Source organism: Dermacentor silvarum, chromosome 4 (genome assembly GCF_013339745.2).
Source record: "Dermacentor silvarum isolate Dsil-2018 chromosome 4, BIME_Dsil_1.4, whole genome shotgun sequence".
Taxonomy (NCBI): domain Eukaryota; kingdom Metazoa; phylum Arthropoda; class Arachnida; order Ixodida; family Ixodidae; genus Dermacentor; species Dermacentor silvarum.
Window position 1 is genome coordinate 185,785,418 of NC_051157.2, and position 21,981 is coordinate 185,807,398.

The following is a 21,981-nucleotide window of genomic DNA, read 5'->3' on the forward strand; positions in this document are numbered from 1 at the left end:
TCTCTGCGAAATCCATGGTGTGTGATTTGCACTTTCATGAGCAGGACATCTTTGTGCATATTATCATTGGACAGACGGTTGAGGCGCCACGATTGGACACTTGCCGAGGGTGTGGTGCCGAAAGTGTTCCCGAACCTTCCCTCGTATCTGTCGAACCAAGCGGGAAAAAAAACGCGAACGAAGAGAGATATCTGGTCACCTATTCTGGGCCATCTTAGAAGAGCTGTCAGAGAATACGCTGAGTTGTGTTGGGTGCCCCTTGCGCTTTCAGGAACTGAGTGCACGCATAATTAAATTTTTAACAGCAGAGCTGTTTAAGCATTTTGCTTCCCCGCGTAGTGTTTGTAAAAACTCGCCTAGCGATGACGTCACTGCGCACAGCTGCGCCTCGAATCACCTTGCGCTAGCTAATCAATAGCTAATAGATAATCGATAAGTAAACCATAAATTCCGGAAAATGCTGGTGATCACTTGGTAGTGCTAGTCTAGCCCAAATACGTGGCCAATACCTTGCGATAGCCAATGAATAGCTACTCTATAATCGATCAATAATTAATAAATTCCGGGAAATGCTGGGGATGACTTGGTAGTGCTTAGCCTAGCCCAAAGACGTGGCCAATGCCTTGCGATAGCCTATCAATAGCTAATGAATAATCAAGAAATTCCGGAAAATGCTGGGGATGACTTGGTAGTGATCAGCCTAGCCCAAATACGTGGGAGATACCTTGTGATAGCCAATCAATAGGTAATAAATAATAGATCAGTGTTCAATAAATTCCGGAAAAGCATAACCCGTAAGGCCAGGACCAGCTAGGTGCCCATCAGCTCCGCTGTTTTTTTAGCCTGGTATGCCTTGTGTTGGGGAGATGAAGACGAAGTGAACTGAGCAAGCGTAGCTTCTTGCCTTGCTGCTATAGTTTTGTCATAGTGCAGGCTTAATTGTGTTTCTTGGACGAGAAGACATCTGAAGCGATGACAGCCGGCACATCATCTCTTGCGTCGAGCATGCCTCTTCGCACTCTATCCCCCAGTGATATAGTGTAAGGCTTGCCACGTCGACATGGAGATGTCCGGTTCCTGTTTCTCCAACAGTGACCCTATGGACTCCGACAATGACTACACCATCGTGGAGAGCAAGCGACTGAAGAGGAAATACCGCAGGACAACCAAAGATGTGAGTGAGCAGCGCCCCAATGTACCGCCTACACCGACTTACAGGATTGCTTTTGTACCTCTCGACGTGTCTAAGAATTTAAATTCCGTGCACAGACAGGTAGTCAACACCTACCTTGATAATGTGGCTCCGAAAGAAATTAACGAAGTGCGCTTCAACACCAGAAAAAACGTAGTCACAGTGGAAGTAGCGACGCAAGCCGCCCTAGAAAAAATTGAAAACCGTGCGCATACTAGGACACATAGAAGTCCGGTCGCTCATTGTGCACAGTGGTCACACTAGGGCAGGCGTTATTTCCGATGTCGTGATTGACATCAGCGACGAAGAGTTCCAAAGGCTTCTGTCTTCAACAGTGAAGGTCCTCGACTTTCATCGCTTCGGTCGCTCGACGAGCGTCAAGCTTCTTTTCGAGAGGGACACACGCTACCTGATCATGTCAAGGTGGGCTATGTGAGGCACCCGGTGCGTCCTTATGTGCCCCGACCAATGCAGTGTCACAAGTGCCTAAAGCTAGGCCATGTCAGCGCTGTCTGCACAGGCCAGACGGCATGCCTCTGCTGTGGCGGCAGTCATGACATATCTTCATGCACAGTAAAAGAAATGAAGTGCTTGAATTGTGGTAGACCCCACGAGGCCAATTCAAAGGATTGCCCTAAACAGAAAAAGGAGATAAAAATACTGGATCAAATGAGCAAGACAAGTATGTCCCACAAAGACGCAGCAGCGTTAGTGAAAAACCGGAGGAGACGATCACGTCGTCGACGTGGGCAAGCTGTAGGTGCAAACGAGAGCTTCTTGGCTCCAATTCCACAGGTCCAGCAGAAGATAGTTCAATCGGCCTCGATCGATTTCTCCGAGCCATTGCTTCAAGCGAGCCTCACAAGCCCGGATTCTAATATATGGCCATGCTTGCCGCAGCGTGGACGGGCCTTAGACTGTCAGCGCGAGCAAGGACAATGCACTGAAAAATCACCGTTGGACTCTGTCATCAAAGCGATGCTGCGTCAAATAATCGACGCCCTGCAGCTGCTACTGACTGGTTTAAATACGCCAGTGGCGCTAACAGCTGCAAAAATTATGCAAGCTATAGACAGTCTTCTGGCTACACTGTAGTAGCATCTACCTCTGCCCGCGAAGATGACTGTGCTGTTCTTGGAAGTCATCGTGTTCACCACGATGGGAACTCATCATCGTGTTCACCATACCAGCATCATCCTTCCTCTTCACATCCTATCTCTCTTATTCCCCCAACCCCCTTCCCCAGCGTGGAGTAGCAGGCTAGAGGCACTTCACTCAGGCCGACCTCTCCACCTTTCTGCCATTAAAACGTCTCTCTCTCTCTCTCTATGCAAGCTACGCTAGTTTTTATTTATTCACGCCCATGCATACACGCATACCTTGCAGGAACCTTGGATAAAAATGCATTCTTAGGCAAGGTTCCTGGAGCAGCGGCGGGGATCCAGTCTTGAAGTAAAGGCAGCGAGGAAACGTACCAAGCTGCTGTAGGTGGAGTTCGTTTCCACGTAGGCCCAAATCATTTGCATAGATTATGTCCCTTCTGACAGTTTAAGTATCAGCTATATATGGGGAAATACATTTGTTTTTTTACTTCGTTTTCTCTAATAAAGCATTCATTGGTTTACAAGAAAGTTTGCTGTTATTTTTGTGGATAACAAACTTGGTCTCGCTAGCTGGCGAATAACTTCCCCAGACCTCAGTTTTAAGCAAGCAAAAGCAGCGAGAAGACGTGCCAAACTGCTGTATGGGAAAATTAAACTGCGTGAAAGGTTTAGGCAGCCGGAAGAAACACACGACACTTAAAAACGCAGCTTCTGCGCTTCGTCGTATGCGTTTATTCCCATCACGTAGTTTACCCTCCTTTCAGTATGAACCAAGTAGCCCGATATATCTTATTGCTGTAGGCGGATGCCGCTTTCGCATGGTATCACTAATTCCGACTATAGGGAGAACACCAGCGAGCGTGAAACACGCTCAAGCTGCCCGTCCGCACGAGCTCTAGGCTGCGGCGAGGCGTCTGCAGTGGAGCGCGATGGAACGGCGCCGCCATCTGGCGGCTGCCAAAGGAGTGACGACTGCACCATCTATGGACAGTCTGCATGCTAGCTAGTTCTAGCGCTCTGTGTTGTATGCCAGGTATACGTTCGGCGGTTGTTTCTAGTGGTTGTTTTTCTGCTCGTGCGGTCTAGTTAGTATGAGGTGACGGCTTCTAAGTGGAAAACATTTCTGTGTGACGTACTGAAGTGGTTTAAGTAGGCAGCACCAGAGATTCTGCTGGCGTTGGGGCGGACGGAGCACCCAGCGCGAGCTGTGGACTCGTGTTTGAGCCTACAACTAGCCTCAGAGATTCATTGTGTATTTCTCAAAATTTGTTTCATAGATGAGACCTTACGGCAGCATTCTCACGTGCTATAATTCCAAGCTGTGGTTTCACGGAAATGAGTCGTTACGAAACATAAGACCGTCCCAACCGCGTTGGTACCGTTAAATTGGGGTGTGCTGATCGATAACGGTTGAAATTGCTGTTTGTAAATATCATTGCGCAACTACCTCGCTTGTTTCAAGAGGTTTCGGTCCCCGAATGAAATAGTTTTGATTATTATACTAGCCGATTACTATACCAGTCCGAAGCAGTGCTAGATGTTGTGTCATAGATCCGTGTGTGCTTTCTAGCGCATAGTCTAAGCATGTTGCATGATTGTGCGAGGTCTTATTCCTGGGTGAGTTTTGTATGTGTGTTCCTTTTCTTCCGTTTTATTTTCTTCGGCCTCGTTAGTTCCTTAATCTGCCATGCGCACACCCGTTTTACAGAAATTATGTTGTCACAAATAGCCGTCGTCACTTTAGATATTGCTGCTTTACCGAAGCACAAAATTTATATGTATCATGCTGGCTTACGAACTGCAATGATCGCTGTACTGAGCAACGCCATCGGCGTCGAACCGGAGGCTAATGAAGACGTAGCATAGTGATTTCAGGTCTACAATACTTGAAATGCGTGAAAACAATGCCAGTGGCTAACGCAAATATTTTATAACGATTGACGCTTAGATGTTTCGGAGTTGCAATGCGTCAGTCATAAACGAGAACTCTTATGTTTTAGTTTTACGCCAAGCGATCAGAGAGCGAAAACGTTTACCGATTCACAACGGCAATATAGATAAGCCACTGCTCGTCGTTGAATACAAACCAATGCAGCCAAAACTGTTTGCAACACTCCCACACACTCCGACTGATGACGCGCGTCGCATGTTATCGCATTCAAGCGAATTTTCCGCATGCTGTAGTTAGCGCTGCACCGAAAGACAACACAGTGGTTCTTCAACAACCTCGTAGGAACTCACTTCTCGTAAATTTCAGGGAAAACGAGCTAAACATGCAAATCGTTCCGCATCACGCGAAGGCAACACATTCAAGCAGCGCACAAGCCGGCTCGCACAAGCCAGAGAGGAGGAAAGGTTCGCACGTGCCCATTCCTCCTCGCCCGGAGAAACATTTTGTAGATGAGGGGCATCTAATGAAACAATGGTACATTGGAAAAATCTGTGCATTATTTATGTTTGTGGTGCAATGTTCAGTTTTGAGTTCGTTCCTTTAAGAAAAACTTATCTATTATATTGTTGCGTGTAGCCGATGTACATGCCTATTTACAATATACCGAGAGACCGAGAGACGACTGCATTTGTCACCGCTGACGGGCTTTATCAGTGCTAGGTGATGCCTTTTGGTCTCTGTAACACCTCGAGCCACCTTCGAACGAATGATGGACTCTTTGCTTCAGGGGTTCAAGTGGTCCATCTGTTTGTGCACCCTGGACGACGTCATCGCTTTCTCGTCCACACTCAACACGTATCTCGATCGCCGTTCAGCGATTCTTGACGTGTTCCGCCGGGCTGGTCTCCAGTTCAACTCTTCAAAATGTCACTTCGCTCACCACCAAATCACCGTCCTTGAATATCTCGTAGATTCCAGAGGCGTGTGACCTGATCCGGACAAAATTCGCGCCGTTACAAACTTTCCTGTCCCGAAGTCTACAAAGGACGTTCGTAGTTACGTTGGGCTGTGCTCTTATTTCCGGCGCTATGTAAAGGATTTTGCGACCATTGAACGTCCCCTTACCGGCCTCTTCAAGAAAGACGTCCCGTTTTCTTAGAGTCCTGACCATGCCGCATTTTTTTTCTCATCTCACTATACTCTCCTTACCACACCTCCAATCCTGGCCCACTTCGACCTGTCTGCCTCAACGGAAGTTCGAACTGATGCCCGTGGTCACGGCATCGGAGCAGTGTTAGCACAACGCCAGCGCGGACGTGATCGCGTTATAGCCTATGCCAGCCGCCTTCTATCGCCCGCCGAGCGCAATTATTCAATCACAGGGCGCGAGTGCCTCGCTCTTGTGTGGGCTGTTGCAAAGTTTTGTCCATACTTGTAAGGACGCCCATTCTGTGCCATCACTGATCAGCATGCTCTCTGCTGGGTGTCCTCGCTCAAGGACCCCACGGGATGACCCACTCACTGGGCTTTACGCCTGCAAGAATATACCTTCTCCGTGGTATATAAGACGGGACGCTTCCACCAGGATGCAGATTGTTTGTCCCGCTACCCGTGGAAGAATCGGCAGATGCGGACGTTAGCGCTTCCATTTTCTTTGTGTCACAGTTGCTTCAAATCGGCAACGAGCAGCGCCGCGATCCCTCGTTAAGGGCCCTTATCGAACGACTGGAATCAACACCTGGTGACGCCTCTCTCTAGATATTTCTCCTCAAGGAAGGGACATTAGACCACCGCAGTTTTGATCCCACGGCCCTGACCTTCTGTTCGTCATCCCATCACACCTTCGTTCGACTGTCCTCTGCCAACTTCAAGACGCTCCCTTGACTGGGCGTCTCGCGCACGTGAGACCGTGTGCGCCGTCGCTTCTTTTGGTCGGGTCTCGCCCTGTTTCGTGCGGCATTATTGTGCCGCTTGTGAGCCCTGTTGGTGCCGGAAGAAGCCCTCCGAGCTTCCAGCTGGATGTCTCCAGCGAATCGACGTCCCGCCCGAACCCTTTTTCCGAGTTGGTATAAAACTTCTTGGGCCGTTTCTGCTCTGGGGCTCCGGAAATAAATGGGTCGCCGTCGCTATCGATTACGCTACGCGGTACGCCATCACCAGAGCCCTCCAGACAAGTGGTGGCTACTGACGTCACTGGCTTCCAATTCTAGGACACCATTTTATTGCACGGTGCTCCGCGCCAATTACTAACTGACCCTGGCCGTAGCTTGCTCTCGGCAGTCGTCGAAGATATCCTCCGCTCCTGCTCGGCAAACACAAATTTAGCACGTTATATCATCCACAGACCAACGGCCTCACGGAGCGCCTCAACCGGACCATCACCGACATGCTTTCGAAGTACGTTGCGGCCGACCACCACAACTGGGATCTTCATTTACCATATGTCACGGTCAGTTATAATTCATCACGTCACGACACCACCGGCTATTCGCCTATTTATCTCCTATATGTCCGAGAAGCCGCGTTGCCCCTGGACACCTTGCTGCCCTCGCACGCACGTTCAGCCACTGAATACGCCTGCGACGCGATCGCACGCGCCGACCACGCGCGGCAGCTCACCCGCACTCGTCTCGAAGCCTCACAGGAGCATCAACGACACCTTATGATTGCCACCATCGCGACGTGCACTTTTCTTCTGGTTATCTGGTGCTTCTCTGGTGCTCATCCGCCGTGTGGGCCTATCCGAAAAGCTGCTGTCGCGTTGCGTCGATCCATACCATGTGGTGCGACAAGTGACCGACTGTCACATATGAAATCATCCCCGCCGACCCCTCAGCGTCGCCGTCAGCTGCAAGTGACATCGTTGACGTAGCCAGACTCAAGCCCTACCACACGAATTTCACCACTGATGTGTAGCTTAAGCAACTGGACGGCGCTTTTACTGCCGGGGGCGATGATACGAAACAGCCGCCACAGTGTGGCTGCACTGAAGAGGAGGAAGACGATTGATATATGGTCGCCATCTTGGCCACCGTTAGCCTACGTGTAAATTTATTGTAAATAGGCTTGTACATCACCTACACGTAACATTATTAATAATAAAATTGCGAAGTGCACGTAGCGACAGAGCCAATTTGAGAAAGGAGGACGACTCCAATTTGTGAAACACATGTGTGGTTAAGCAGGAATACTCCTCTCAAAGAGATTGCTGAAAGTAAGGCATTTGGTCACACTAAAGGGACAAAGAAACAAAAGAACGCAAATTACTCACCTGCGTGAAAAAAGGGGAGATAAACAGCAAGGTCTAACTGCCTTGCAATATTTGTATAACTCTCGCTACCTTGGATGTGGAGCTAGTTACCCAAACCCTTTATGACGTATGCTGTTCTCCTTGCAGACTCTACGTGGATTCAAACAGCACTTTAAAAAACAATGTTGAGGAGAAGTTTTGCTTGCCGCAGGTGGACCTAGCCTTGCTAAAGTTGCGGGCAACTGCTCCGCCCGAACCCCACTTATCAAGTGCAGTAGGGGCTGAAGCCCGTGCATGACAATCCTTCTGGTTGCACAAAGATATCTGCTTGGCAACATAAGTTAATACTGATGGTGAGAATGGGTTCGAACTGGGGCATACCACGTCCACCCACACGGCTCACCACTGACGCTCTATCACGCTATTTATTATCACTCGTTGTCACAAATTATTAATTGGAACGAGCCGAAGCAACTCTCTCCAAGTATCCATTGCCCTTGCGGCAACAAAATGTCAGTTGCGTTTTCTCGTGGGGCCATCTTGCGCTTCAGTACATCAATTAACACTTGACGCTGTGCCGTCAAATTCAGGACACTGTAACAAATAATGGTCGATGTATGCAAGAGCTTTACAGTGCAGGCACGACGATTACGCGCTTGGTCCTGTCTTGCACCGCAACGCAGGAGTTTGCGCCGGCGCTGTGCGGATGTATTAATAGAGGGCAGCTTCACTTTTCGGAAGTCCCTTATTCGTAGAATGTTGGTATTGTACAAACCACACTAAATGGAAGTGTCTTACTATGACGTGCTTCATCGCTCTTTTTGCGTTCTGTGGAGCTTTCTTTGCTGGCCTGAACTGCCATGCTTTTCGCGCAAGACATTCAGCAGCGTCGTCACCTGCTGCACCGATATGTTCCCGAAGCCAATAAAAAATCGTCGTAAAAGCGATGTTTCGTAATTTTTTAGCGGAGCGCCTGATAGATCAAGGCGAAGGTATTCAAACGAGCTTTGAAACTAGTCAAGGTAATTTGATTCCCTAAGCAAAACTGGAGAAAACGGAAGCGAGAAAAGGCCCAATGCACTAGAAAGCGCAGCAGTTAAGGAAGAGAGTTCGCCCAGTTTGAAATTAGGCATAGCCATGTTCAAGGGTTAAGAGAAATGAAAACACGTGAAGAGACGAAAGGATGATAGGAAACATCCAGCGCTCTACCTGTTCTGTCATCCTTGTGCTTCTGCGCCTCTTTTAATTTTCTTTACGCGATGAAAATGACTCAGTTTTACTATCCGACATTCTCAATAAAAAATCAACAAGTCGACAACCCACCGGGGTATCTCAGTCATCTAAGGCGTTGCGCTGCTGAGCACGAGGTCGCGGGATCGAATCGCGGCCCCGGCGGCCGCATTTCGATGGAGGCGAAATGCAAAAACGCCCGTGTGCTTGCGTTGTAGTGCACGTTAGAGAACCCCAGGTGGTCGAAATTATTCCGGAGGCCTCCACTACGGCGTGCCTCATAATCAGAACTGGTTTTGGCACGTAAAACCCCAGAAAGAAGAAGAAGAACAAGTCGACAAACAAGATATCACATCGGATTCCTGCATTGGTCATCGCCGTCACCTGGACTGAATCAATTAAATTTGCTGTTTTGTTTTGATTTATCGTAGCGCAGGCGCAACGACACGGACTTGGAAGGCGCATGAGACAACGTGCAGTGCTATTCCATGGAATCCAGCATCGCAACGATGCACCTGATCAGGGCCGGCGCGATCTCGGAGGGCATGTAATAGCGGGTTGTGTTGTGTCAGGTGCCTTCGACGTTCATGCCGTTGCGCTTGCGCTATAATAAATTATTGGATGACGTACCAACAAGCCCGTATAGCAATTCAGAGCCTTCTTTCTGTGCCTATAGGTTTCGCCATTAATTAAAGGTAGGTAGCCGCAACGACAGAAGAAACAAAAGAATAACATCACCAAATGCATAATCACGTGTTCATTTTATTATCAATAGCGAAGAACACACCGTCATTCATATATTATAACCACAGGCACACGTACAATGCTTCATATCTTCCTTCACTTATCATTGCATTTGGTGGAGCAGAATTTTCTTCTGTGCACTGTAAATTCAATATGTCAAATGTAACACGCGAAATAATTTACAGATTCGCACAATCCTACCTTTCACATATATATGGGCAGAATGGAAGACACCGAACAGCCGCTTTTGTTCTGTGAGGATTGGTTATGTTCCGCATAATTACGCTCAAGCAATCTATGCATAGATATTGGTTTATCAATGTTCAATTAGAAACCTCGTCAGTTGGGTAAACAAGAACTGTAGGTTGCGTTCTTCATTGGCACTTTTTTCGCGGAGAAACTGGCCGATGAATTTACGCACCCGCTCTTCCTCGCTCCAGCCGATGGTCACATTTGCACCGACAGAAAATTGCGGCAAACTTAGCCAGGAGACAGACGAGAAATATTTCGAGGGTGAAAGTCTGCTCGCAGACGTCAACGCACCAACGGTGTCTGTGCCACCTGTAAAAGGGGGTTGTCCCTTTAGCGTGAATGCGATTAGAATATATTACCACGGAGCCACCGACGTGTTCGCACTCGCAATGCGAAAAGGGCTTCCCCGTCGTACTTCAATGTCACGCACTTGGCCTGACGCAGGCAGAAAGCAAGATACACGTGTGCAATTAAAGTGCTATATAAGCGCGTGTCGGCCTGCTCGAAAGCACAGCATTCTGCACAGACAAAAAGGTAAGCACGCATTGATGCCCACAGTGTCAGACACTACACCTGACCCTTTCTCTAGGATCTGCCGGCAAGGTTTCTTTGGCATCTTGCAATCTGTTCTTCTGTGTGTTCGATAGAGCTTAGAGGCCCGCGTTTCTGTATTGGACACCTTGCGTTTATTTTAGTTCTTACTTTTTGTTAATTTCTTATGAACAGATTATCGGCATGTGCAGTCGGTAAAAAACGGCCATCTAATCGCGACTTGAGATGCCGCACTTTGTCACCGTTTACTACATCTAAAAAGTCGAGCCCTAGTAGCATATTGAACGGTTTGCCTCGTAACGTGCATCATATAGTGGAGCAATAAGTTCTCTCGAGAGACTAACTGCTCACGAATTCATGGACACTTTTTTCGCCGAGAAACTGGCCAATTAATTTACGCACCCGCACTTCCTTGCTCCAGCCCATGGTGACGTTTGCACCGACAGAAAAATGCTGCAAACATAGCCAGGGCCATCTAACCGCCGATGGAAGTTTTGATTTTAGAAGTTATCAGGTGTCGCGTCCCAAGAACACGTGACAAAAGGTCAGAGTTCGCAAAGAAGCAGTTATTTTCTTTTATTTCAATGAAATGGCATGCCGTTCCCTCACTCCCTTTGTCCTACTGGTTGGCGAATCTAAACATGATCAATGAAAAAGCCAGCGTCACCCTGATTTTTATTTTGTTTTCGAGAGGGCATCGGATAACATGGTAATAGTGTTGAATACACATGTTTTGCAAATGACACGTTTCTTTACGCTTTTATGCCCACTCACGCATTGATTGGTCTTGCTGAACCAAACAAAAAAGAAGAGAAAAGGTTTAGATAAATATTAATCTTGTTGTGGCCTCTACGGTGTTCGACTTCGTCTATGCACAGTCATTGAATACAACCGGAAAGCATTAGTTCAATGAAACTACGTCCAATGAACCTTACAAGCACCAAACAAGAACACACCAACCTTGTATATTGAAGACAACGGTTAAGTATTGCACTTCCTTGATAAACGTCTTTAAAATACGCGTGAAATAACCAGTGACATCCCATGTTTGTCTTCTTATTCGACAGCAGCCTACAGAGCCATGACTTCCGTGAGCAGCAAGTCGTTCCTTCTCGCCGTCGCGGTGCTTGTCGTATTGTGTAGCATCGCAGCTGCCCAGTTCGGCTACGGAGGTGGCTTCGGACGAGGCTTCGGCGGAGGCTACAGTCGTGGATTTGGAGGCTACGGCGGCTACGGACGAGGCTTTGGAGGAGGATACAGCCGCGGCTTTGGAGGCTATGGCGGATTCGGTCGTGGATTCTACGGCTAATATTAGCATCGTCTGTTACTTCTCGTGGTTCCCTCTCTCACCATGTTGAAGCTTGGAGAGTATGGCTCCGAAGCCGAATAAATGTTTATTCATGCCGAAACGTTGATTTAGTTTCCTTTTTTTATGCGATAAAAATTGTGTGGACACTCAAGACGCATTTTCTCATTCTCTGTTGGCGCTATCGTGCTGTTTCAAGTACGGGGCTCATGGGCAGATAGTGAGATGCACCCCGCTTCGTTGCCCTCGAGACCCGTGTGCGCCGGAGTCCATATTATCGTGCGGTACGCGGGGGCGCCGAGATAATCGCTGTTATAAAGTGTGTGGTATGCGAAATAGGGTATAAAGCCCCTTTACATGATCCTGCAGGTCCCTCGTGACTCGGTAATGAAGACCCCTGAGTCCTTATCTGCAGCGGCGAGCGCAATGGCCACCTCTTCCGCATGTGTTATGTCTTGTGCTTTGAACGTATGAGCCCATTAGCAGTGCATCACTGCATGCTTCGCACCTCCCCAGGTTTCACGTGAGTGGAGCTCTATTTCGCTCAATGGATCATTTGACAGTTACGCATTCCATCTGGACTTCCTCGAATCGAGACAACTGCTCTCTGCCGACTGTGGCTTGGAGTATCCTTTACGAATGCTTTTGCTTGTCGCATCGGAATGGCCGACAGTGCTGCCTGTGATACTTGCGGCAGCGAGGAAACACTCCAACATATCCTGTGTCATTGTCCCCGCTACAGCTCCCAGAGACAGTCGCTCGTAACGGAGTTGGCACGCCTCGACGACCGGCCGCTTTCTGAGCAGACGATTTTAGAATGCCGACTGATACGGTCTTCACAGCAGAAGGCGACGAGAGCGCTACTGAAGTTCCTCCGGTCAAGCGACCTGTTTGAACGACTGTGACGCTCCTGAGTTCCTTTGTGTGTGTGTGTTTTTCTTTATCTTTCTGTCTCCCCTTACCCCTTCCCCAGTGTAGGGTAGCAAACTGGATATTTACCTTCCGGTTAACCTCCCTGCCTTTCGCATCTCATTTATCTCTCTCTCTCTCTTTTGACAGTTACGCATAAAATTTAATTCACCAATCAAACCGAGCCCTACGACATAACTCGTGCTGTTATAACTAATGAAAACTAAAACAGTAAGAAAGGCATCCATAATGGCCAAATTTTTTCGTGGTACTTCGCATCCCATAATTCGGCCATTGATGCCAATCACACTTGTGGATGCCTTAGATGATTTAGTTGTTTCTTCAAATTTTTCATCGCGTTTATGCTTGTGGGGACTCATGCAAGAGGTTTATTTGGCGGTTCGTTTCCTGACAGTTCGGTTTTCCACAGAATATTTGCACTCCGTGTGGCGTAAAAGGTTATACAAAGATGTAATCTCCAGGCTATTTCCACCTCCACTTTACCGATCACTCTACATTGAATGTCCAGGCAAAGACGTACCAAAGCGAGTTCGTAAAATGTATATGTCCCCATGCTGCAAAACGTTCTTTTATAAAATTCATAGTGAAACTTTACCGGTAAAAACATGGCTACAGAAAAAGGGTATATTTGTCTCTTCTTTTAACTCTCGTCTTTGTGATGTGCCACATGTAATTCAACACTGTTTTATTAGCTGCGAAAACGCCATTCTATTTGGGATATCCTCCAACGGTCTCTAGAAAAAAAGAATTTCAAATCAACCCCCATATGTACGATACCTGCTGCCAACCTCTGATGTCAGTGTACCTATTGACATGTTTTTTTCTCATGGGAATGCACAGTTTGTGGAAGGCGCGAATGATGGACCGCAATGCCGAAGCGGTTGTACGTTCAAGGATAAATTTCATCCAGATTACTGTGCACCTAAAACATGTTTATGATGGACTTGACGTTCAAGCGTGCTGATACTCCATTTTTGGGAGGTCCTTAACATTACCACGCTTTTAAAGCGGAACAGTGCCACTTCTGTTTTTCTCTCTGTGACTCATTGTGCCCGCCATCCTATGGCTATGCACAACTGGCGAGAGTTTTATTGGATTAAATGTTAATGTAATAAATATCCTGAAAGGAAAGGGAATACCGAGAGTAACCGAATCGGTTAGCGTGGTGGTATCGCAACCCGCCGGTGGGCGGTTTGAATCCGCAGCCCGACGAACAATTTTTATTTTCGCGCGGTTTGATGATGATGATCAAATAAACTTTAATTTTCGAGACAGTGTTCCCGAGCGTTTGAGCTGTGGATCATTAGCGGTGGGAGGGTCCCTCATTTCCAGGAATCCTCTGGCCGCGATAGCATACCGGGCTCTGGCGACAAGAGGTCGTTGGTCGTCTAGGGCCGGGGTGGAGATCTTGGCCCCCCACGTCTCGGCAAGGAGGTTCACGTCTTCGATCGTTGTATGCTTAGTGGTGTCTTCGGCGCGCCACGGGCACTCGAGCAGTAAATGAGCCAGAGTGTCTGGCACGACGCACATCGGGCACTTGTAGGTGTGTAGTGTCGGGTGGATGGGATGCATGATGATGCCATGGGTGTACGTGTTGCTCGGCAGTCTTCGGAATGCGGTGCTTTTCTCTTTGGTCAGTTTTGGGTGAGGTAGCGGGTACATCCTGCGCCCCAGTCGGTAGTGTTGGAGGATGGCGTTATACGTGGCGGTTATGGTCTCCGCTTCCGCTGCTTCACCAGGCGGTAGGGGTCTCGCGAGGCGGCGAGAGAGGCCCGGTTGACGTGATCGCGGGCCGTGGCGTGTACCGCTTTGTTTCCCTCAAGCCCCTCGTAAGGGAGCGGAGTGCTTCTGTTTTTCAGAATTTTGACTGCTTCCACCGATATCCGGCCTCTCGTGTAATTGCGTACTGCGGATTGGGACTCCGTGAACACTGCGACCGCGTTCGTACTCGTGGTGGTGGCGAAAGCGATCGCCACTTCTTCCGCGGTCTCCGAGTTCCGCACCCTGATGGTGGCGGATGCCAGTTCTTTGCCTCTCGAGTTCACCACACTCAGGGCGTGAGCGGTTTTGCCCTGGCATTTCAACGCATCTACGTAGCGAGCATCTTGATCGTGCTTGTGCCGTCTTCGGATGGCGTCGACTCGAGCGGGCCGGTGTCCCCGATGATAGTCGGGATGCATGTTATGCGGTAGTTTGCCGATGCTCAAGGATTCTCTTATGCAGGGCGGTATCTTGACCATGCGGTCCGCGTCGGAGATGTAGCGTTCTCCGTAGCCGAGGCTCGCAAGGACCGATCTGCCCGTCGGAGTGAGCTTCAGCCTCTCGAGTTGGTTCGTCTTCTGGGCATCCACCAGCTCTTGCCAAGTGTTATGAGCACCCAATTTGAGAAGTCGGGTGGTAGATGCCACGGGTGGCAGACCCATGGCGAGCTTCGTAGCTTTGCGGATGATGGCATTGAGCTTGTCGACTTCGCAATTCTTGAGAGCCAGGTACGGGGTTGCGTACGTTATTTTGCTTGTCAGTAGAGCTTGAACCACTCTCAGGGTGTCTTGCTCCTTGAGGCCACTGCGTCGATTGGCTACCCTCCTTACGAGGTGTGTGAGTTGGGAGATTGTGTGTGGGAGCCATGGGAGCGTGGCCTTCTGATCCGTCTCGGTGCAGGTGCAAGCTGAGTACTCGAAGCGAGGCGACCTTCGGTATTTGGATCCCGTTGAGCGTGACGCATGGGTCTGGCGCTTCGCAGGCGAGAAGTGTTCCCCTCGTGCGTGCCTTGAGTACGAGTAGCTCCGATTTTCTCAGGTGCGCAGTGGAGGCCGCAGCTATCAAGATAGTGCTCGATAACATCAACCGCTTCTTGAAGGCAACGTTCTTGCTCCCCGGCGCTCGTGCCTCGCTTCCAGAGCGTGACGTCGTCCACGTAGAAGGCGTGACGCAGGCTTGGGATGTTTTCGTGAAGCCGGGGGAGCTTGATGAGTGCCACGTTGAATAGGAGGGGCGACACGATGGGGCCTTGCTGCGTTCCCCTGTTGAGCAGCTTGAATTCTTTACTGCGTAAGTTGGATATCTTCACCGTGGCCGTCCGGTTGGTGAGGAAGTTACGGACATAGCCGTAGGTTTTAGAACCGCAGGCGATCTCCCCGAGGTTTTGTAGTATTGCTTTGTGGCTTACCTTGTCAAATGCGCCCTTCACGTCGATGGCAAGGACCCACGACTTGTTATTCTGCTGAGGTGGTCAATGAGGTCATCCTTTAGGAGAAGAAAGACGTCTTGGGTAGAAAGAATCGTGGAAGCCGAACACGGTGTCTGAATGGTTACCATTGTCTTAGAGGTGCGATGAGAGCCGGTGGTGGGTCCATATGCTCAACAGCTTACCAACGCACGAAGTGAGAGAGATTGGTCTCAGGTTCTCGAGCACTGAGGGCTTGTTGGGCTCGGGTATCATGAGTACTTCCGAGTGCTTCCAAGCGGCCGGCAGCTCTCCTTTGTCCCAGCACTCGTTGTAATACCGGAGGAGAGCCGTCAAGGCCTGTTCGGGCAGCTGTCGTAGATGCTTGTTCACTATCCTGTCCTTGCCTGGGCTCGTGTTTCACGTGAGCTTGGAGATGGCTGCTTGGAGCTCTGCTGGTGTGAAGGGCCGGCCCAAGTCAGCTTTGGGTCTGCCTTCATATTCTTTGAGTGGTGGGGTTGTCGCTGGTTGGGAGGAACCGCGGAGCTTGTTGCATAGTTCGCGGAGTAGGTCTTCCTCCGAGCCGTCGTAATTCTGTGCTAAAAGACAAATGTGTTGGCGTTGCTGCGTCTTGGTGGGGTCTTCGCCGAGGAGAGCGCGCAGCAGGTGCCACGTTTTCTTGGTACTGAACGTGCCCTGAAGCTTATCGCAGAAGGCACGCCAGTTGTTTATCGCTAGCTGCTCAGCATATTCTTGCGACTGTTCTGTCAATAGGGCGATACTTTTCCCGAGTTGCGTGTTGAGTTTCTGCCTCTTCCATCTCTTGAGTAGGGCCCTTCTGGCCTCCCAGAGGTAGAAGGCCTTGGAAGGCCAGATTCTATGGCGGGGTGGTCGTCATCAAGTTGGATGATTTTTGTGAACCATTCGGCGGTATCCAGGATCTGTTTGAGCCAGGCGTCGATATCCGATAAGGTGGTTTGAGAGGTGGTTCGATATGGATGTCCGATATGGTGGTTCGCGCGGCTTGAGACAGAATTTTGTCACATCTACAACGGGCACCGACACTTGTGAGCAATACAAGCTTTGCTTGAATATACAATAGCAATAGCACAAAGCGCAGAGATCGCGGGATCAAATCCCGGCCGCGGCAGCCGCATTTCGATGGAGGCGAAATGCTAAAACTCCGTGTGCTTGCGTTGTAGTGCACGTTAAAGAACCCCGCAGCCCTCCACTACGGCGTGCCTCATAATCAGAATTGGTTTTGGCACGTAAAACTCCCGAAAGAAGAAGAAGCACAATGCGCTGCTTTCAACTTGCACAGCTTTACACGTCTTAATGTGTCTTTGACTGTCATATTGTCACGTAGTAGTGACGCTGAAGTAAAATGTCGTAAAACTTTGTATGACGAAACTTATTCTTCATTGGGCGAACCTGCAAGCTACGCTCGCAAGCTACGCTCGAAGCACAACGAAAGCGGCGAACACAGTCGGCGATCGTCAAAATCTGATAAGCCGTGAAACGCGCCGGCTTTTATACATGAGTCATCGAATGTTCCAGATTAATCCCTGGTACCCACAGTGTCTTCCAGAAAGTTCTTGACAATTCGCGTCGGTCATATAATCACATAACATTAGCGTCGGTGAAAAGAGGCAACGGAAAGAAGCATCGATAACGTTCGAGAAGCATTCCATGCAGGCGCGTCCTGCGCCAAGCGATAACGTTTAACATTTGGTAGCCGGTGGAAAGCGGCCACCGGTGAAAGATAAACATGTATAAGTGTCAATATTTTATCTATAGTGCTACCAAAAAAACATTACCCAGTACCAACGCGCCCAGTTTGCTATTCTTTTTGACGCACAGTGTTGGTGGTCAGGTGATCTAATTAATTTTAGAGACAGGATATAGTTAAAATGGCAAACGTTGTGGTAGCATGGATCGTTTGCTTCGGGACAAGCGTGCGGCGCTTCTCTCATCGTGCGCTCTTCGTTACGCCAGCGCTCAGACGGCTAGTGGTTGTGGTCATAGAGTGAACACTGTTTCCTTTGTGTTTTCGGCCACGTGACAACACGTCAGTTTACTTAGACACTTAATGGTTGCTGCAACTAATGTTTCCATAAACTGACATCATTACCTTCTGTTGCAAGTAGGCTAATACATAGCTATCGTTGTCAATCGCAGTTGCAGTATAGACTTCTGTACTAAACTGCGACTCCTGTCTACGGGCCCTTTTAACGCTTTCTTTATATACGAATCATCTCAACAAATTATCGTCCCTTTATGTGTGCGACAATCTGTGCCGAACGAAAAAAGAAAAGGCTTTGGAAATTGGGTGACGTGAAATGGGGGACAGCAAATTTTGAAAAATCAACAGTATTCGAGTTTGCGATTTTCTACCCAGTATGAAAGGGTGGGGCAAGAAGATAGAGGTTGCTACTCTGTTTCAAGCCGCGGTTGAAATGCGGTTCCAATAGGACAAAGAAAAGAACAGTATCGACAACGCGTCCACAATAAAGACGTTCGCCGAGGCCGGTGGACAGCAAAACTTACAGCAATGCTTACTCTGCACTATGACGTGATGAAGCGTGCCGTTCAAATTCCAGAATTATGTATTTAACCAGCGGGATGTCGTCCAACTGGCTGAGCACGGCGGAGAGAGCGTCTCAGCTCACAGTACAGCGGGCAGTTGCGCATTATATGACTCGTAGTTTATTGATCACCTCAGTGGTACCTGGCTGCGCAGTCGGCCCGTGACCGTTGAACGCGTTGGTATTTCAACGTACATACCAGGCTCAATGATGGTCACCTCAAAAGGTACGCGTTCGGGACAATCCAGGAGGAAAGACTATAAAGTGATACGCAGAACGTAGTGGATCCTGTCCAAAAAGGCTTTCTTCCAGTCGAATACTATGGATCGGTGTCAAAATAGGCGAAATGTCTTGCAGTGCGCATCCTTAATTGAAGACATGGTTGATATACTGCTTGTGTTTAATTATGGTCAGGAGATTTTTAAAACACAGCATAGACAAATAGCATTGTTCAGCCTTTCTAGATGCACTTATGGAAGAGGCGGAAGTACGAGCGTGACCACACTGGTAGAATATGAGAGGTGGCTAAAAAAGCGCCGCAAGCGCGTTGCCCCGCCTCTCGACTTTCTACAGCAGTCGCCAGGTGGCTAAAGGGGTTTTATGGGCTCAAAGACGCACATCGCAATCTTTCGCTGTGTGTAAAAGGTCAGTTATTATCGCAATTTTTGTGGCTTGTAGAGGCTGTCTGCCGGCCTTTGCCACAAAAATGAGAGTGCCAGGCTGTATGGAGCTCGGGTAATCGGCCCGGGTAATCTCAACAAGGCTGGTACAGAGCGCCGACCGGAATGGACACACGTGTATTTTTCGGGAAGCGTGAAAATTCTTACCGGCGAGTGTACAGCGTAAAAAAAATATTTGGTTCTCACGTCAGTGTGGGTAGCATTGGGCTTCAGGTTTTCAGGTTGCATTGGGTTCAGGCGCCTGTGCTAGTAGCGTCCGATGGCGAGTGGAAACATGCATGCGCCTACGAAATGCTGGAGACTGCAAACGATGGGAGTAGACTCCGTACTGTCTAGACAGAGCGGCGCCCCCAGCGCCTTCGTGTTCGCGGCCGACCTTGGCGGGCCACTCTGCGCAACAACAGAAATGGAGTGAAACACGCTGTGTGTGCAGCCGCGGTGACCGTTGTAGAGGCGGCGCTGTTGGCTTCACTTGGGATACGCACCGTATACACTTAGCGCACGCTGAAGCTGCTGCAAGGAATATGACAGGTGTTGCAGAAAGCGTCGATGAACTTTGCTTTTAGATGCGAAGCATCTTATGGTCGGGGCTATGTCACTCCCTCCCTCCCTCCGCCGTGTGGCGTCCACACCCCTACTGCGCATGCGCATCCTCCTCCCCTCCTCTCCTTGTCTCATCTCCTCTCCTCTCCGCATTCCTCCTCTCCGACACTCCTCTCCTCTCCTGATTGCGCAACGAATGGCAGCACCTGCGGCTCCGCGCGCGATAATGCGAAGCAGCCTAGGTTAGAGGCGCGACGGTAGGCGCCCCAGAGGCACCGGCAACAGTCACCAACACTGCGCGCGTTCGGTGCGAATACGGGCAAAACGCGGACGGCGTCGACAATATATAGGGACTTTAGTCGACAACAGTGCTGCGCGTTGCTGGTGTTGCTGCATGTCCAAGTTTATACAGCTGATAAAACTGCCTTGAGTCGACCCCATAGTTGCTTCGCATATTACTCAGGGTTTCCCCTACGGGAAGATGGTGTAAATTTTTAAATGGCCTGTCCTCCCAGTTACGTAAATCTTTCAGAGACGTGCTTGGAAACTGAAGATTTCTCGACCCAACATTGTCCATGGATAATGCTAGGAACATATATACATATTGTAATGGAACAAAGACAACACCTGTACCTGCGCCGGCTGTTCTATTCTGCTCTTCCTCGTTCTATCTCTCCTAGCGCCCGGTGTCTTAGCGCCAGAGCCCAAGTGCATCTCTTCATCTTCATTACACTCGGCCACGCTGCTTAAGATAGCTCTGGCGGTTGTGAGGGCGCCATTACATCGTCGTCGTCGGAAGTAGTCGTCATTAAGACCGTCCAGCGCGCAACCAGCTCCTCAGGCGGTCGGCACTGACTGTTGTGTTCTGGTCGCACGTCTCGTAAACAACCATCCTGTCGCCGTTGGGCACGTAAGGCAGGAGATCCTGCACAATGAGCAGCCGCAGTGCTCAGCCATCGCAACGCTTTCGCAAACTGATCGAGGCCCGCCGTCGCGTTCGAATCAGCTGCGACCGAAGAAAAAGCGACCAATGCGCGTCTGGTCTTCCGCGCGTCTCGTCCGCTGTCCCGCTCGTCTTGCGCGTCTATCGCGTACGGGCAGATCTTGGATGATAATGCCCCCTCCCCAACGAGGACTCCCTCAGTGCGATGTGAACGGCCAAGAACTCGGTCAACGGCTGCGTAGACTTGCGACGATGTGGCTGCGACGAGTCCGGAAGCATCTCCCTGCCACGATCCGTGGACAGGTCGGGCTCTCGGAGTGGTAGCGCCAGCGCCTCCATGCGCCCCTGCGCTGATGTGTTTGAGAGTCGTTTCACTGAATTCTTTGTACCGAAAGTGGCGTCGGTCTCTGAAAGCGATGGTACGGTGTCGGAAGCCGACGCAGAGTCAAGGACCCGTGGTGGTACAAATGGCTCTCGTTCTGGGTCTATACAGCGGGGCAGGTGGCGAAGCAATCTGTCAAAACCTTCCCGGGTGCAGCTACAGCGGCAAGATGCTGCGGATTCTGAGCTATGCGCGGTTTTAGTCGCAGCAGCTTAGCCGGCGTAGACTGCCGCGTAAAAGTAGCAGCGGTGACTTGGTGCGTGTTCAGAGGTTGTGGCAGAGCCGGTGCTGTCGGTTTGTGATGCGCCGCGCGGTGGTGGGGGGTCGACGTAGGAGCGGTGGTCGCCACGCGCTGCCCATCGTATGGGTTGAAGCCGACGGCGACACCCGGTGAACCGGCGCGGCGGGGCAGCCTGCGGGCCTCCTGGCGAGGCATGGCTGGGCACGGCTGGAGCGTCAAAGTGGTGCTCCTGAGGAGCTCTAGCCGCAGAGCAGTGCTGGCCGGGCTCGTCGCAGGCATAGGTGAGCGGGCCGACAGCAGAGCTGTACTCCATTCAGTCCATGACCGCTGTTTAATGCCTTCGTAGTTTTCCCCTGCCTTGGCGGCACCGCAGAGTCGTTTTGCTGCAACCAGCCATGTTGTGTGGTCGGGCCAGGCATGACGATCACCCAAGGCATTGATGTTGCGGAGCCAAAGGATGACGTCGTCTTGAAAACCGAGAAACGTCGGTATTTCCACGAACGCCCGCGGCAGGGAAGCGTGGACGGCGTTCCCAGGCAGGACGCAACCGCCGACGGATGCGAAGGCGGTCGGCATACCATGGAGCTGTTGTGTCAGCTCGGCGATGGCGTGGACGAGGGCATCGGTACATCCCTGTCCGAGAGCCGCCGAGGATGCTTGGACGCCGTCCCCGGACGGTGCAGTGGATACTTGCGACGGTGGTAGGGTGGCGGGCTCCATACTGGAGGAAGCGTGAACGGCGTTCCTGGGACGGAGGGACCCGGCACGCCGAAGAACCGTGCGAGGAACACTTGAGGCGCGAACGCCTTTAAGGCAGGTTCATTGTCGCGTGCGCCATTGTAATGTAACAGAGACAGAGAGAGCACCCGTTCCTGGGCCGGCTGTTCTGTTCTCCTCGTCCTCTCTGTCCTAGCACCCGGTGTCCTAGCGTCCGAAACCAAGTGCATGTCTTCGTCTTCATTACAATATATATATATATATATATATATAT

General features: G+C 50.1%; 1 protein-coding gene across 1 annotated transcript; it reads left to right on the forward strand.

Moving 5' to 3' along the window:
* Nucleotides 1–1,060: 1,060 nt before the first annotated feature.
* Nucleotides 1,061–11,523, forward strand: LOC119449109 (neuropeptide-like protein 29). Its single transcript, XM_037712294.1, has 2 exons — nucleotides 1,061–1,178; nucleotides 11,282–11,523. Exons 1-2 carry the CDS (start codon nucleotides 1,061–1,063, stop codon nucleotides 11,521–11,523), a joined length of 360 nt encoding a protein of 119 aa, XP_037568222.1.
* Nucleotides 11,524–21,981: the final 10,458 nt, after the last annotated feature.

What these genes read in the sequence shown, in the direction of transcription:
- LOC119449109 (XM_037712294.1), top strand. Translation starts at nt 1,061, where the DNA reads ATGGAGATGTCCGGTTCCTGTTTCTCCAACAGTGACCCTATGGACTCC. An exon ending in CAGGACAACCAAAGATGTGA is followed by an intron (nt 1,179 to 11,281) that starts GTGAGCAGCGCC and finishes CTTATTCGACAG; the next exon opens with CAGCCTACAGAGCCATGACT.